The 15,223-nt window shown below is 53.6% G+C and overlaps 2 protein-coding genes across 5 annotated transcripts in view; one reads left to right on the top strand and one right to left on the bottom strand.

Moving 5' to 3' along the window:
• Positions 1-4,487, top strand: part of LOC122377585 (protein PALS2-like) — a 42,521-nt gene extending 38,034 nt beyond the window's left edge. For both annotated transcript variants that reach the window (XM_043357787.1, XM_043357786.1), the window contains exons 11-14: positions 785-916; positions 1,887-2,092; positions 2,420-2,491; positions 2,893-4,487. In XM_043357787.1, coding sequence (XP_043213722.1) covers positions 785-916; positions 1,887-2,092; positions 2,420-2,491; positions 2,893-3,069 — 587 coding nt within the window. In that variant the 3' untranslated portion in view covers positions 3,070-4,487. The remainder of the gene's footprint in view (positions 1-784; positions 917-1,886; positions 2,093-2,419; positions 2,492-2,892) is intronic.
• A 188-nt stretch (positions 4,488-4,675) lies between these two features.
• LOC122377584 (importin-11-like) lies at positions 4,676-15,222 on the bottom strand. 3 transcript variants are annotated; one of them, XM_043357785.1, is made up of 11 exons: positions 14,877-15,015; positions 13,740-13,923; positions 12,908-13,225; positions 11,285-12,510; positions 10,705-10,891; positions 10,181-10,339; positions 7,833-7,997; positions 7,301-7,526; positions 6,493-6,685; positions 5,878-6,178; positions 4,676-4,964 (listed from the first exon to the last, which is right to left on the bottom strand). In XM_043357785.1, exons 3-11 carry the CDS (start codon positions 13,217-13,219, stop codon positions 4,833-4,835), a joined length of 2,901 nt encoding a protein of 966 aa, XP_043213720.1. In that variant the 5' UTR covers positions 13,220-13,225; positions 13,740-13,923; positions 14,877-15,015; the 3' UTR covers positions 4,676-4,832. The 3 variants fall into 3 exon arrangements, with proteins under 3 accessions (XP_043213720.1, XP_043213718.1, XP_043213719.1); XM_043357783.1 differs by lacking the exons at positions 13,740-13,923; positions 14,877-15,015 and adding an exon at positions 15,125-15,222; XM_043357784.1 differs by lacking the exon at positions 13,740-13,923 and having other exon boundaries at positions 14,877-15,041.
• Between the last annotated feature and the right edge of the window lies 1 nt (position 15,223).

Consider the following 15,223-nt stretch of genomic DNA (forward strand, 5'->3'; position numbering starts at 1 on the left):
ATTTTTTTTCGTGGTGCAGGAGGCGTTTTATGGCTGTTTACCGACTCGTCTGACTTCGTCTCGGAAAATGTCTGCTCAATTAGCGGAGGTGCACTTTTTTGTCTTTTTTCGCTTAAAACGTGCTTTTTGAGATTTATTTCCGGCATTGATTGATGAAATAATCCACCGGGGAAGCCTAGAGATTAGCCCCATTTGTATCCAAAAACGAACCGAACATGTCGAAAACATCTGACGGTCCATCTTGAATGGCATCACTCAGTCCCAATTCCAACTTCGCCGCCCTCCAGTTTGTTTATCAATCACCAGCGAGCCGCCGCCGCCGGCGTGTCGTATTGATGGAGCCCGTCCCGCTCGGCGCCGGAGGCTGCCGAGAAGATCGATACCGTCCTTCTGTCTCTCCGACTGTTTTCATTTCACGAGAACGTCTCTTGTCAGAACTCGTTATACGGACACGACAACAGCTTTGAGCTTATTGCTTGGGCAGCGTAAGATATGTTTCATCCAACGTTCTAGTGGCAGTTATGACTCCTGCTCTCTATCCTACTCTCTGTTCCAGAAACCGGAGAAACAGGAACAGGAGCTCAGGAACAGGAAACAGGAGTTCTATAGCCTTGCCAGAAACGTAGCCCATGTATTCAACATGCCGCGTGTTATTACCGTGTGTGTGAGCTCCCCGCAGTGCAGCTGATATGTTTTAGGGCCTTGAGCTGATATAATGCCCGGTGTCAGTGCCACTGAGTTCCCTGCTCGCGCTGCTGTGCTGACGTGGTCCTCCCCTCGGCAGACACGTCCCGTCCTCGGCGTGAGGACGAGGAGGACGGCCAGGTGTACCACTTCACCACCCACGAGGCGATGGAGGAGGACATCCGTAACGTCGAGTACCTCGAGTACGGCACCCACAACGGACACCTCTACGGTACGTGGGGCGGAACATATGGGAGTTTATGGCTGTTCACTGTCGACTTGGAATCTTGCATGTGGGGTTCAACATTACAACTCCCAAGTTCCTCGGTTGCAACTAGTGGCTAGCGTGGCACTTAGCGTGGTTCAGAAACAAAGTTCAAGATGGAGTGCTAGGTGCGAAGCCTATCCTTGTCTCGCATAGAATTGGAACTGGAAAACGATGCCTTTTGCTTTACGAACAATTACAAACGAATCTAGTTGAACTGTCACCATTTTTATTGATGTTTTTTACGTCTAATATCAGCTAATTAGTGTTTTAGTAAAATCAGTGGGGAATCAAGTGTCTGCTGTTCTCACGCTGGCCGTTTTCTCGCTGTGCGGCGCGTAGGTCGGCGTCGGGGTCAGCCTTTGACGTATTTAGTCGCTGTGCTGACCGGGCGAGCAATGCTGCGCCGTCTGTCCGGGGAGGGGGGGAGGGGCAGAGGGGGGATCTGGGAGTCACCCGCCCTTGCTGAGATTAGTCTGCCTTCGACGTCATGGGGCCCGCCATTAAGGATAATCATTGACCTCACCATGGATACCGCTGCTATAAATTAGCATACTCATCGCAATAAGGTGGTTTATGTATTCCCACACACATGTTCAGCCCGTCCCTGCCCCTCCCCGCTTCCCCAGTCACGCACCAGAGTCCGGTCAGGGACGGGTTATAGTTTTTACTGCGTGATAAGATCCCATCGCCCGCATCCTGCACGTCCGAACAGCGAGCATCCCGACGTCTTTTTACACGTATGTAGACTTGGTATGTAACTGTTATACCCATATCAGCGGCCACCGCCCACCGGAGCCTTTCTCGCTATTTGTGTGTTTGGGGAGGTTGTGACTTTCAGGTCCGACAGTGATAACTCTGTGCTAGCCTGTGTGTGCCGGCTGTCTTTTTCCGTCCGTCTGTCCCGCGCGCTGACAGCCCCCCCCCCCCTCGGCAGGCACCAAGCTGGACTCGATCCGTTCGGTGATTCGCTCCGGAAAGGTGTGTGTTCTCGACTGCAGTCCGGTGTCGCTGAAGACGCTCTACAACTCTGCCGAGTTTCACCCGTACGTGGTGTTTCTGGCGGCGCCGGGAGTGGATGACGTGGAAAAGCTGTACAGAGAGTCGGCCACCACGCTACGGAACTCGTCCAGAAGTCTCACGGTGAGCCGCCGCCCGCGCAGGAGGCACGGGCGAGCCCTCCGATCGGTAATCAGTCACGGCCTGATTGGAACCAGATTTGAACCGTGATTGACTTCAGTGTTGTTACGCTTGGGGTAATTACTTTAATTTTGTTTGCGTGATTCAAGTTCATCCAGATCCGTCAGCGTTCGGCGTTGTTTGAGCTTATTGTGAGTGTCGGGAATAATACGAGGACTGATGTTGTTTGGACTGACCTTTAGAATAACTGTTCTGTGACCTCCGCCGTCGTCGATTCCCCTCACAGTCTGACCTATCCTGCCCCGTCTGGGGCGCTCCCTCCTGCCGCAGTTTGACAGGAACAGCTCGCGGTACAGCTCCCGTCGAGGGCGTACCATCGAGTCGCTCAACTCACTCTACGACGTAAGTTGACCGGTCGGGAGGGCCGCCCAACTGCGAGACACGGGCCTTTGTTCGTGTCAACGCTGGCACAGAGTCAGGACGTGTCATACACTGACACCGAGTGAGGGAATGTCAAAGCTGATAGTGGGAGGGGTAGGTAAACGGCGACATGACTACTGTGACTGTCAGACACCTTATGAAGTCTGATATTGGATACGGTTTACGTGAGATCAGTCACAAAAATCACCACAGTTCGACTGAATTTTACCGCCCAAAGAATGAAATGTTAGTTACAATGATTTTGTAACTTGTAACTAAGTGCTCAAGTTAGGTCTCCAATGATTTGATGCTTATTACGTCTCTTGTTCGCTGAGTACCGTGTTGTGTGTTGTTCACAATGCCCCCTGCCTGACGCCGGACAGGAGGAGGATCACCGCCGGCTGATGGAGGAGTCGGCGCGGCTGCAGCGCGCCTACGAAAAGTACTTTGACCTGATGCTGATCAACGAGGACCCGGACGAGACGTACCGGCGTGTGATGGAGGCGGTCATGGCGCTGGAGACGGAGCCCCAGTGGGTGCCCGTCACATGGGTGTACTGATACCGTGCACGCCGGGGTACAGAGCCGCAGTGTACTGAGGTACACACGGGGGATGGAGCACCAGTGTGTACTGAGGCCCTCGTCAGGGGACGGCTCACCAATCGCTCACCTCTGCTGGCGTGGAACATGGTATACACGGCAGCTAGACGGACTGGCTCTCCCGGTGTGGCAGCTGGTGAACTGAGGCTAACTGTGAGAGATCTAGAGAGAGGCGAGGAGAGTAACGCTTGGGTAGCTATTGTGTACAATCTGGTGGCGGCGTGTGATGATGGGCAGCTATCGAATCTCGAGCCTGTAAGGGTGCGACCCGCGCGGTGGTCAGCTCACGTTAAGTATTGTAGTGGCCCGGGCTCGAGGCCCGCGGCCTGGCGAGTGGACCAGTTTTGTGGTGAGATCGTGGAGGTACTTACCAGCGCCGTTCGGCGGGCCACAGTGGTCTGTCCGCCTGTATTAGGGCCTGACCGACCGGCAGCTATTGAAACAACGCATGATCTGAGAACTATTCGAACAAACTAGGCCGTAAGGCCCTTCTCGGTAACTATTCGAACAATGCTTGATCTGATGACTGTATTCGAAGGATGACTGTTATGATAATTGTTTTCGAAGGACGTCTGTTTTAAATCCTGTATTCGAAGGATGCCTGTTTTAATCCGTATTCGAAGGATGTTTGTTATAATCACTATTCGAGGCATATATGAGCTCTGATAGTTGTATCCGAAGAATGACTGATTGTATGACTGAGCTGTAACAGCGGCCAGCGGGTCCGATCTGCCGATTATGAGCGCGCACCACCGTTACCCTGTCACTGCCTGTCGCCGGCGCGTTCCGCGAGCTCCGGCGATCCGCGGCGGTAGCGCCGAGTCCTTGTTTGGGCGGTCCCCGTTTCGGTTGCCGCTCCGGGTGTAGGCCGGCTGGCTCCAGTCTCGCTGAGAGACGCGGGCTCAGCGGCTCCCCGGGGCGGCCGTTCAGTTCGTCAGCCGCCGCCCGGCTCGCCCCGCGCCGCGCTTCTCTTGTCTGCACTGTACGGCGGGGGCTGTCCACCACCGACAGTACTCACTGTCGGTCGGACTGCGACTGGGCCGCGTCGTGCCGCGACGTCGGTCCACCGTCGCCGCCGCCCGCCGCTTTTAGTTCGCAGTTACAATGATTTTGTCGCTGGATTATAGCCACGCTGAGGTCTGAGCGATGTGAGTCTGTCTGAGCTGGTGGTCAGTTGCGGCTAACGCTTCATGCCATGCCGTGTGTATGTGTGGACTGAGTGTGTAAGAGTCACTGAGCGCGCGGCTGGGCAGCCGCCCGTACGATGTCAGTTGTTAGCTGTTTAGGTATATACTGTATGCTATGGAGACGGATCGTTGCCTGACGCATATTGTCGCTATAAATCGGCACTCCAATCGACGAGCCGCCTCGGAGTTATACGCCTCTGAGTTTGTGTGTGTATGAGAGGGACAAATTCCGTGGCCCGTTTACCCGACCAGCTTGGCCGATTCACCTCACGCGCTTACGTTATAAACTGGGCGAGTACGCGCGTCGTCCCGCGACTTTTGCGTATCGAAGTTGCTTGATTGGTTTGGTGTTCAATGCCCCAGCACAGTATGACCACAAATCACATAGTGCGTTAGATTATATTGCATTCCACATTCATTTCCGTAACAAAATCTCCCCCCTGGCGATGCCCCGCCCCTTAACTGAGAAGTCGGCCGTGCGCGTCACACGCCGATCACTGCCGGCCGGCCCGGTACCCCCGCGGCGCCACCGTCCGATCACAGCGACACGTACTGTCTCAGCTGCTGAGCCGTCTCCACATCTACCTCTGCTACCAGCTCCTGGTAGCGGCGCTCCCCGACTGAGGCGAGGAGCTCGGACAGCCGCGCCTGCAGCACCTCCTTCAGCGACTGGGAACGGAATGGGGGAGAGACAGCGGGGGTTAGTGGAGGGAGCACTCGCACACACAACAAAGCAACTCTTTCAGCGACTAGACGTAGTGGGGACGGGCGGTTAGTGGATGGTTAACACCCACACACCACCGACAGATCGCACACTCCCGACAGACCAGCCTACCAGACAGTGGGAACACCGCTGGTTGGTGGACGGGAAAAACCAACAGACCATCGACAGACTACCCTACCAAGCAGACTGCATCCCCTCACACCATTACATCGACGACCGACCACACTACCTTCCCCCTTCCCTCCCCCCCCCCCCCCTAGACCACCACATCAACGATGAACGCATACCAATGAATGACCATATTGACTAACAAATGACCGACCGCACTCGTGGCCTCCCCCGCTCCTCCGCAATGTCCCCGCTCCTCGACACCAACGCGTCGACAATGTCAACAAACGGTGCCAGTCCTGACCCACAGCACGCTACGCTAAGGAAGTGCCTGGAGGCGACGCACAGGATGTGAACAAAATTCTTCGAGTCATATGTAATGAACCAACGGAGGTCCATGATTCCAGGTGCTGTAGACATGAGGTATCTGTACTTTTTAGATATTCGGGGATGATAAATGGAGAAGCGATGGGACAAAAACACGCGATTACCGTAGGCGGCAAAACTAATGGGACACCAGCTGATCAAATATGCAGTACGCAACGCGAAGAATCGACGTTGAGCGACATAGGACCCGGTTGCCGTAAATCATATTTAGGTAGCCCGAATGTCGACAATTGACCTGTCAATAGACGGGGTCGGTGGACCGTACCGTACCTGTCTGTGGACGGGGTCGGTGGACAGGTGTACCATACCTGTCTGCGGACGGGTCTTTGTTACAGGGTCGGTGGATAGTTCCGTGTACCATACCTGTCGGTGGACGGGATCTGTCGCCGTCAGCGCGCGCCGCCGCGCGTCGTGCGCCGTCTCGTACTCTGGCTCGGCGTCGTCAGCCAGCTGCTCAGGCCCGCTGACCACCAGTGAGTCGGCGCCGTCGTCGGGCCGCGCCACGTCGTGCAGCGTCTCCACCACGTTCAGCAGCAGCGGGTTGAAGTGCTGGGTGACGGGCGCAGAGCCGGCCGGCAGCAGCGAGCACAGCGCCAGCGCCAGCAGCTTCCGCCGCTCCACGGGCGTTACCAGCGCCATCTTGTCCAGCCACACCTCCAGCAGTCTGAGACGGGGCACATCGGCTACAGTTAGGTTATGTCAGGGCACATCGCCACCCGGCAGCTCAGGTCGCAGGACAGGCCACTCTTTTCATAGGACATCCCCAAGCATTCCTGCACTCTTCCCCTCGTGATGCTTTCATTTCAGGCCCTCTATCCCATGCGAAACTTTCTGTCTGCTGAGAATTATGTCTAAGCCCGAGACCCTGCGGCCTGCACTTATTCCCTCCTTACCTTTCCCTGAAGCCCCCCTGTCGGCTGGGGTGACACAGGGTCCCCACAGTGTACACTGTCTGCTGTCCTCCCTAATCGGACCCACCTGTTGAAGACGTCCGCCTCCGTACATGACCGCTCGGCGGCCTCTGCAGCCAGCAGCTGGGAGAGCACGGTCGGCGCCACGAGCAGCAGGCGCGCCAGCAGGCTGAGGTGCATCGACATGACCATGGGGAACGCCTGGCCGGCGTGCACCGCCTCCACGGTGAACGGCAGCAGCGGCGAGAACAGGCGGACCGCTGACGGAGGAGGGGGGAGACGTCAGTACTGATGTACAGTCTGTCTTAAAAGTACCGCGCAAAGTGACGGTGGATCCATCAAGCCTGACCGAGGCAGGGCCTGCTATAATTTGAAAGTCACCGAACCAATTGACCTGGGGAAGGGACGAGGATGTCCATTGCTTCGGTGACTCAAATTTAGCAGTCCTTCATCAGTCAGGCTTGATGGATCCACCGTCACTTTGCGCGATACTTTTAAGACAGACTGTACATGGTGCAGTGAACGTGATAATGTGGGCAACACCACCGCAGTACAGCTGAAAGTCGTGAAAACACAAAGGCGATACTTTTAACATGGCGAACAGAAGGAAGGCATAAACTAAAGGGAGCTGGTTGACGATGTGAGGAATGGCTTCTCTCGTTCGATGATATATGGAATCCTTACGGCATGCCAAATTGTTCAAAATTTAAAGGTCGCTTAGTTTACAAAGGCAATTTTCATTTAGGTTAATGCTGTTATGCGTGAGATAAAAAGAGACGGTCGGCATACAGGGTGCGAGGAGGTGAAAGTTTCTCCAAAGTACCACAGGACACATCCGTCAGCGTATTCCCCAGCACTCCTCTCTGCCTCCTTACCGGTCTCCGGTGCGGCGCGCAGTGCGCTCTCCACCAGTCTCAGCACCATCACCTCCCCCTCCGGCTTCATCTCTGGCAGCAGCGAGCGGCAGGCAGCGGCCAGCGCGGCGCCGTGCCGCGCCAGGAACGGCTCCGGCGACAGCAGCAGGTACGCCTGACTGATACCGAACGCCGTCTGCAGGGTCTCCGTGCCGAGCTCGAACAGCGGCAGCAGCTGACCGTACAGCTGGAAGGAGAGAGACAGCATGTGGCGTCAGAGAGGAGTGATACACTCGACATTTTGAGTTGACCTACGTGCGAGAAGTTCGACCGTAGGAACTTCGTAAGCATCCTTTTACAACACCGACTCACAAGAAGTGATCAAAAATCGGTCCACTCCACATCCACCTACCACGGTCACGTGGTTACTACGGCCATTCCCAATTGCTCACAGCGGACTGACGATGTGACAGCTGCAGCTGACCAGTGGGCGCGCGTCCCTCTCCGCGATGTGGCAGACATTACCAGCAGCTTGGCCGGACCGGCCACCCACCTCTATAAAGTCGGGGTGCATCTGCGGAGCGTTCTCGACAGCGGCCTGCCACAGCGCTAGCCCGTCCTCCATCAGGTAGACGTGCGCGTCCGAGGTGAGGTCGGTACTGAGAGCGATCACCGGCGTCAGCAGGCCGTACAGACGGACACTGTCCGGACCCAGACCCTGGGGGGCGCAGAGCGAGCGGTGGTAAACACAGGGGACCATATAGCGACCACCTAACGAAGCGTTGCTGGGGACCACATAGCGGACCATACAATATATCGCCAGACAGAGCGGTAGGGGAGAGAGTTTCACCGCACCAGGCCCCCTGCCACACAAACGAGCAGAAGTCACGTTCGACATTTCGCGCCCCAAAATCTGTCCTCCGACGCTCAAACATGCATTAACCCGCGCCCCACTGGGGGGGGGGGCTATTTATAGCCCCCTCCTGTTTTTCTGCAATAACTTCCAAACCACTTGACGTATCGACGTCAAACTTTCAGTACCTTCGGCTGCATCAGTTTGACACCTTGTGGCAAAATTTGAACTTCGTACCTACCATAGGTCGGCCGGAAATGACGTCAGAGTGACGTCATGTTCGGCCGATTTCGACGCAAAACATTGAACCACGGCAATCGCTCCCAAGAGCTCAGTTTTTAAGCTAGATCCAATTTCTTTGCATGAGAGGACTCAGAATAGACTGCGCTATCAAACTGCTATCGCGGATTTTCGAAATTTTGAAAATTTCGAAAATTTTATATAATAAAATTCAAAATTTATATTTTTACATTTTTTCAAAACATTTTGACTTTTCAAAAAAAAAAAACGGAATATATGTGATAGAACGCATTATTATGACTAACTCTAGCAAGTTTTAGCTAAATATCTTCAAAAATGGCCAAGTTATACGCATTATTGCAAAAAAAAATTAACAATTATTAATTTTTCAAATCAATTTTTCAGCACGAATTTGACATCGTACGCCAATATAAATAGCAACATCGTGTTCCTGAGCTCAAACTGCATCCAATAGACACCTTTTTTGTTGAAAAATTTTAACTTAAAAATTTGATCTTTTTGACCTGAAAGTGACCTGACCTAAGCTAAATTTGACTCAAAATGACCTCGAATGACACAAACGACGTCAAATTCGAAATGTTTGGCCTAAATGGACCATAAACATGTGTCACGTGACCGACGGATGATATAATATTTTCGTGACCTGTGATGACCTGACCTTGACCTGAAAATCAAAGTACAAGTTTGGTACCCTCAGAGTATCTAGAGCATCTGTTCACGAGTGTGTGAACCAAAAATGAGCCTGATCTGACTTGTAAGACGGCGGCCAGAGCCCAAAACGTGAAGAAGCCAAAATGCTAATAATTTTTACTTTGACCTGACCTGTGACGTCATCGGTGACATCGAGGTCAATGAAATTAGGTTTCTCTCGACAGTTTTTCCGGGGCTATCAGACGCCGTTTGAATTTTGACGATCGGCCCAGTAGTTTCGGAGTTAGGAGGGGGGGGGGCTATGAATAGCCCCCCCCCCCCCCCAGTAGGGCGTGTTATACGCAGACCCCAGTGGGGCGCGGGTTAATTTCACACGAATACACAGCTTTGCGTGTTTCACGGGTTAAACACACCGTTTCCACCAGCCATGTCTAATGAATTTGTATTGACTCAGCCAAAAACCGCAAAGCAAATGGCGACCTTCGAATCATACCGTAAAGCCTGTATCAGGTTGGTCAATAAGTCCCTAATGATGCTAATGAAACTGAAATGGGTCATGGTACCCCTATTTGAGTTGTGACGATATTCCAAAAAACACTGGTGACTACCCGTAGACATTTGCGATTGCTAGAAATAGCCTCCGGCGTGGTCAATATCAATTCCAGTCGCGTCCAATCATGTCTGAGCGACGCCCAGTCTGACGCAAATGTGCTCCACCCGGGACCAATAACGCGCCGCAGACGTATTACGGGGGCATGAAAAAACCCATTCTGCTTCGCCGATATTACAGCGGCCCATAACATTGCATAAATGACAGTGCCTCTGGCCGTGTATGATGAGTGTCAATGTTGTTATGAATAAATTAATTGCGGCACAGCCCAATGAGAATACCAACCAATATATCCCCTAGCAATCGATTGTATAGACTGTGCAATATTTGGTTGCGTCACAATCGATAGCTGCATTCCAGGAATTGAAATGTTAAACTCCCCGCTGAGAACAGCTGAGGGGACGCAGCGGCACACCTCAGAGCAGAGCCCATCTGGAGCGCCGTCCGTGGATCCCGCTTTAGACACGCAGTCCCAGCGAGACTCGAGCCTCCAGCATCCGAGCTGTACCGCCACTGACCGCCTCACCTGCACCAGATGGATCAGCGTCGAGAGGATGACCACGCGCAGCATGTTGTGAGCCGCCGAGTCGTTCCACAGCGAGGGCAGGTACGAGATGAGCTCGTCACAGTACGGCCGGATCCCCGAGTCCAGTCGGTCGATCACAAACGAGAGCACGTTTAGTACCTGGGGCAGAGAGATAGAGGAGGGGCTGGGTTAGAGGGGAGGGAGCAGGGGTGGGTCAGGGGGCGTATGGTCAGAGGGGACAGAGTGTAGTGAGTTAGAGGGACGAGCGGCAGATGGATCGGCACGGGTCAAAGAGTGAAGGAGACGAGGGAACAAGAATGACAGCGAAGGGAGGCGGTGGGCGCCGATGACCTCTGAAGGTCGGACGCCCTGAAATTACACAATCATCATCATCATCAGCAGCAGCAGCAGCATCATCGAAGAGGGGCGGACAGGCCGCTAGAGGGTCGGGCAGTGTGTGATCAACTGGGTCGACGGAAACCAGCAGTCAGCCATAGGATCAGACAGCCGCTACCTCCGCCCACCTGCATTTTGGTGTCGCACTCGTGCGCCTCCTGAAGCAGCCGGAACAGCTGTCCAAAACAGACCGGTAGGAACGGCATAAACGTCTCCGGACAGAACTCGAAGTCGTCCACGGCGTCCTTGAGGGTCTGCGCGGCGGCCAGGCGCACCACCAGGTCTTCCTCGTGCTGCAGCAGCTCCGTCACCGCACTGCCCAGGTCAGCGCGCAGGTCAGTCGGCGCTCATACCGCAGGTCACCGCGCAGGTCAGGGGTCATACCGAACGGTAGTCACTGGTCAGTATGGATTACGGAGCTGTCGTGCTGATGCTAGGGTAATTAAAAATTGCGTAGCTATTACAATGCGTCAAGAGACAGATACGTTATCAAGTATGAGCATTTTTAACGAAAGCCTGAAATTTCCCTGTATTTTGTACCTTCCGGTTCACTTGATAATTCGGTCATTCTAAAATATGATCATATCATAGTAAAACCTGAGTTACGGCTAACATTATGTTTATGCACCATCCTCAAAACAGCATACGATAAGTCACCATCAGAAGGGCGTTTCCCTTCTGATGGTCTGATTGTCTCTGTTTACGCACCTGTAGACCTGCGGCCGGAGGCTGGCCGACAGTTTGACGCCCACCCAGCGGCCGATGAGCCAGATGACGCGGCGCCGCACCACGCGGTAGTTGGGCTCGCGGATGGTCAGCTCCTGCAGCAGACCCGACTGCAGCCAGCCGTCAAAGTCCACCTCGTCGTACAGATCCCAGGCGGCCATTCCCACCGCGCTGTAGACGGCCTCGCGCGCCAGCGCCTGCGCCAGCTCCGGCGACGGCGGCGTGGCCAGCGTGCGGCGCAGCATGTCGAGCAACACGGGCGCCAGCTGCGCCTGGAACTGGCGGAACAGCGCCACGAACAGACACTGCGTGCACGGCCGCAGCGAGAAGCGCCACGCCTCGCCGCCCTCCTCGCCGACAAAGCCCTCCGGGTCGGCGTCCCAGGCGGCCAGGTCGTCCGAAGTCAGCGGGAAAAACTCGGTCACCAGGTGGCGGCACATCTGCTCCAGAGGCTGGCTGCCGAAAAACGCCATCTTGATGCGGTGCGCCTCCAGCGTCTCGGGTTCGCGCGGCGTGCCGTCATCCTTGGGCGGCCGGTACTCGTGACAGAGGAGGATGGCTTTAATCAGGTTCAGGCAGCCGACGGTGAACCTCTCAAAGAGCAGTCCGGCGCCGCGCTCAGTGAACACGTGCACGGCGCAAAACTCCAGCGTCGGCTGGATCAGCGGCACGAACGAGATCGGGTGCGTCTCGAGGGTGTCGGCCAGCACCTTGGTGTGCAGCACGGCGTACTTTTCGGCCAGCGTCGGCGACTGTCCGGCGTCTGCCAGCGCTCGGCGCAGCTCCAGCGCCTGCCTACACCGCTCAAACAGCGCCGTGAGCAGCGTCTGGGCGTCGGCCGACTCGTGCGGCCGCCGGCAGCCGTGCACCGTCAGCCGGCGGAGCGTCTTCAGCGCCAGCCGGGCGCGCTCCAGGTGCAGGCGCGCGTCCGCCGGCGCCGCCAGCGCCGCAGCGTGCAGCTGCTGCCAGGCGGCCAGCAGCGGCGGCAGCAGCGCCGACGTCAGCTCTTGGAACACGCGCCGGTCGGCCGTCAGACGCTTGGAGGCGAGCGTCTTCACCACGTGATGGAGGGTGAGCAGCGCGCGGTGAGAGGGCAGCGGCTCGTCGGCGCGCGCCGCCGTCACCAGACTGGGCAGCAGCTCGGGCCACTCGCGCGGGCAGTCGAACCGCGCCACGCGAGCGATCAGCACCGCAACCTGAGTCGCCACCTGCGGACGGACGGCGTGGGATCAGAGACGGCTGCCGAAGGCGCACCTCTCGCTCCTAGGACAGATGTGAAGGTAGGCGACAGTATGCATACACATTGCAATGGCTATAAAATAAAAGAATCTTACATAATGGTTATAAAATATAACGATGCGAGAGAAATGTAAATAATTGCATGAAAGACACGCCGCATTCCTCTGCGACTATTGCACTTCTTTGGGTGTTTTTTCGAGTATCCGTATTCCATCTGAGCTATAGAAAAGCGTGCTGATGTCTGACTCAACGACAACGACCGGTCGATTCTCTTCATGTTGGTTCTCTTCATGTCTTCAGGTTGGTCATGCTGCCCTACTCCTGTGTTTTAGCGCCGGACTTGACCGCCTCCGCGGCCGTACCCACCTGATTGACCGGCTCATTCAGACAGTTGAGCAGCCTGGTCCGTATCTCGGGCCGCTCCGTCTCCGGGATGCAGTTCCGCGCTGTTTTCCGCCAGTAGAGGTCCACGCCGTTCTTGAAGTAGAGCACGGCCATCCACCGGACGTTGACGGGTACGCTCTGGTCGGCGGCCAGTCGCAGCAGCACCGTGTAGAAGCCCGGCTGCGTCTCCCACTGGCGGAGCTGCGCCTCGGCCGGCTTCAGTTCGGCGGCCGACTGGCTAGCGGCGGCCGTCAGCGCGCGCAGCACCGCCGACAGCTCCGCCTCCAGCGCCATCGCCCGCTGAAATACAGGCCAAAGTGATTTGCTACAAGCAAGTGAGTCTTTTTCAGTACAACTGAAATATATGAGCTTGAGAGGCCCATCCCGGACAGTAATGCTTTAGAGAGGCTTATGGCTCAGCAAACATGGGGCCGATTGGCCTGCAGTCTTTTTTAATTGGGTAGCCCTATTCCTCTGCCACTTTATTGATTGGCTTCTCTCAATGAATCTGGGTGACCATTCCAATGACCATCATGGCTGTGCCACATGTCAAAGGACAAAAGTCAAGGGTAACAGAGTTGTTCTGCTGAAGTAGCACTTGTCTCTTTTGAGAGGTTTATATCTTAATAGCTGATGGGCCCTGGCCATTGGCCAACTGACTTGCGCCCTTTTTTAGTATCATATGAGTACTGCAAGGGCCTTGAATTAATTTGTCATAGCCATGGTCTTTTTGTATTATCTGTATGTATGTGCCTGGCACACACATCTTAACTATGTTTTGATATTTTCCAATATAACTTTGACCAAAACTTACTACTTAGTGCGTCAAAGGTCCATCCTCATGTTGCCTAGTAGATGAGGAATTGTCTCATAACTTGGATCAGGATGCAGCCAGTTTGCAGCCTGGAAACTCCTTATGCCTTTGATTGAAATTATCACCTTGAACTGGGCATGGGTACCTAAAGATGGCGGCTTGCGCAATGTCTGCCTTACCAATACTGGTAAGGTCAGGTGGTGGGTCCGTCATCTGTGATGTCATTCACAGCAGCCAAGCACTGCTCAACATGGTAACTGGGCCCAAGGCCACCCACCCATTCATCCATTCAGACTTAAATTCAAACATAAAACCTACTCATAATCGCTGATGTTGGATCAAGACTCCAGTTGGGGAAACTACGAGGCGAATGTAAAAAATGGATTGGTCAATAAATGGACTTTTGATGACCATATATGGGCATAAATGCAGCCCCCGCTACTAAGGGTGAAAAAACGGTATAACAAGCCAGTAATTGCGGTATCGCGTCCACTTATTGGAGAGAAAAGGCTTCCATTTTTCACTAGGAATTAGTGTGATTTAATTAAATTCGGCGAATGGACTCGAAAATGGCGATAGGAAAACGGCTTTTCTGCAGGTTCTAGGCATCACAATCAGCTGGCCATTCAATAAATGGATTGGTTTTATGAAAGAAAACTGTTTAAAGATTTAATTTAATTACAATAAACAAAAATATTTAATTCTAAAATAATAACTTAACTACAATTAGAAAAACCATAAACAAAATACCTAATAAAAATAATGACATTTTTAAACCACGGTACTGCTTACATTTTTTGGCGCGTCTATTTCAATCGGCCATATTTGCCAATCATGGTTTGACCTTGCGTTGTAACTCTGCGATTTAGAGCCGCCAGTTAATTATGCACCGGATGAGTGTAGGCCTTGTGTGGTTAAAAAACATTCTTATGCCTTATTTTTTCATTTGAATGCTAAAATTCATTGAAAAGATGAAGTTGTCTGATTTTATGACCATATATGGTCATCGCCCCGCCCACTCCAGCCGCTGATTGGCTAATCCAATTTTTGTTTGGCTCCTCGTAGTTTCCCCAACTGACTCTGACTACCTACCATACAAATTCTTCATTAGACAAATGACAATAGTAAAAGGCTTACCCTTCAGCTCCAACTAGTGCACAGACTTCCCTTGTTCCTTTTTTACACAGCTCCCTTGTAGAAATTGAACTAAATGCTAATAATACCGCGTAAGTGGTTGTAAATGCTTGGTAAACGGTAAATTGCTAAATTGGAGACGCCTCGCCGCAAAAACATAGACAGTTATGAAGGAGCACAGACATTTTCTGATCATTACACCTGCTCATGAGCAGCATTGATAGGTGAGGGAATAATAGCCAATCACAAACCGCTGGTGCATGATGCTGATTGGTCCAAAGCCTGTTGCGTAATGAATGTGTTCTTTTCGCAAACATTCAAAGAGGTCATAGATGTCACTATTTCACTGT

The sequence above is a fragment of the Amphibalanus amphitrite genome, unplaced genomic scaffold (assembly GCF_019059575.1).
Source record: "Amphibalanus amphitrite isolate SeventyFive unplaced genomic scaffold, NRLGWU_Aamphi_draft 000047F_arrow, whole genome shotgun sequence".
NCBI classification, from domain to species: domain Eukaryota; kingdom Metazoa; phylum Arthropoda; class Thecostraca; order Balanomorpha; family Balanidae; genus Amphibalanus; species Amphibalanus amphitrite.

What these genes read in the sequence shown, in the direction of transcription:
- LOC122377584 (XM_043357783.1), bottom strand. Translation starts at nt 15,190, where the DNA reads ATGTTTGCGAAAAGAACACATTCATTACGCAACAGGCTTTGGACCAAT. An exon ending in CGCTGATCCATCTGGTGCAG is followed by an intron (nt 7,998 to 10,180) that starts GTGAGGCGGTCA and finishes TGCGCCCCCCAG; the next exon opens with GGTCTGGGTCCGGACAGTGT. An exon ending in CAGATCCCGTCCACCGACAG is followed by an intron (nt 4,965 to 5,877) that starts GTATGGTACACG and finishes TTCCGTTCCCAG; the next exon opens with TCGCTGAAGGAGGTGCTGCA.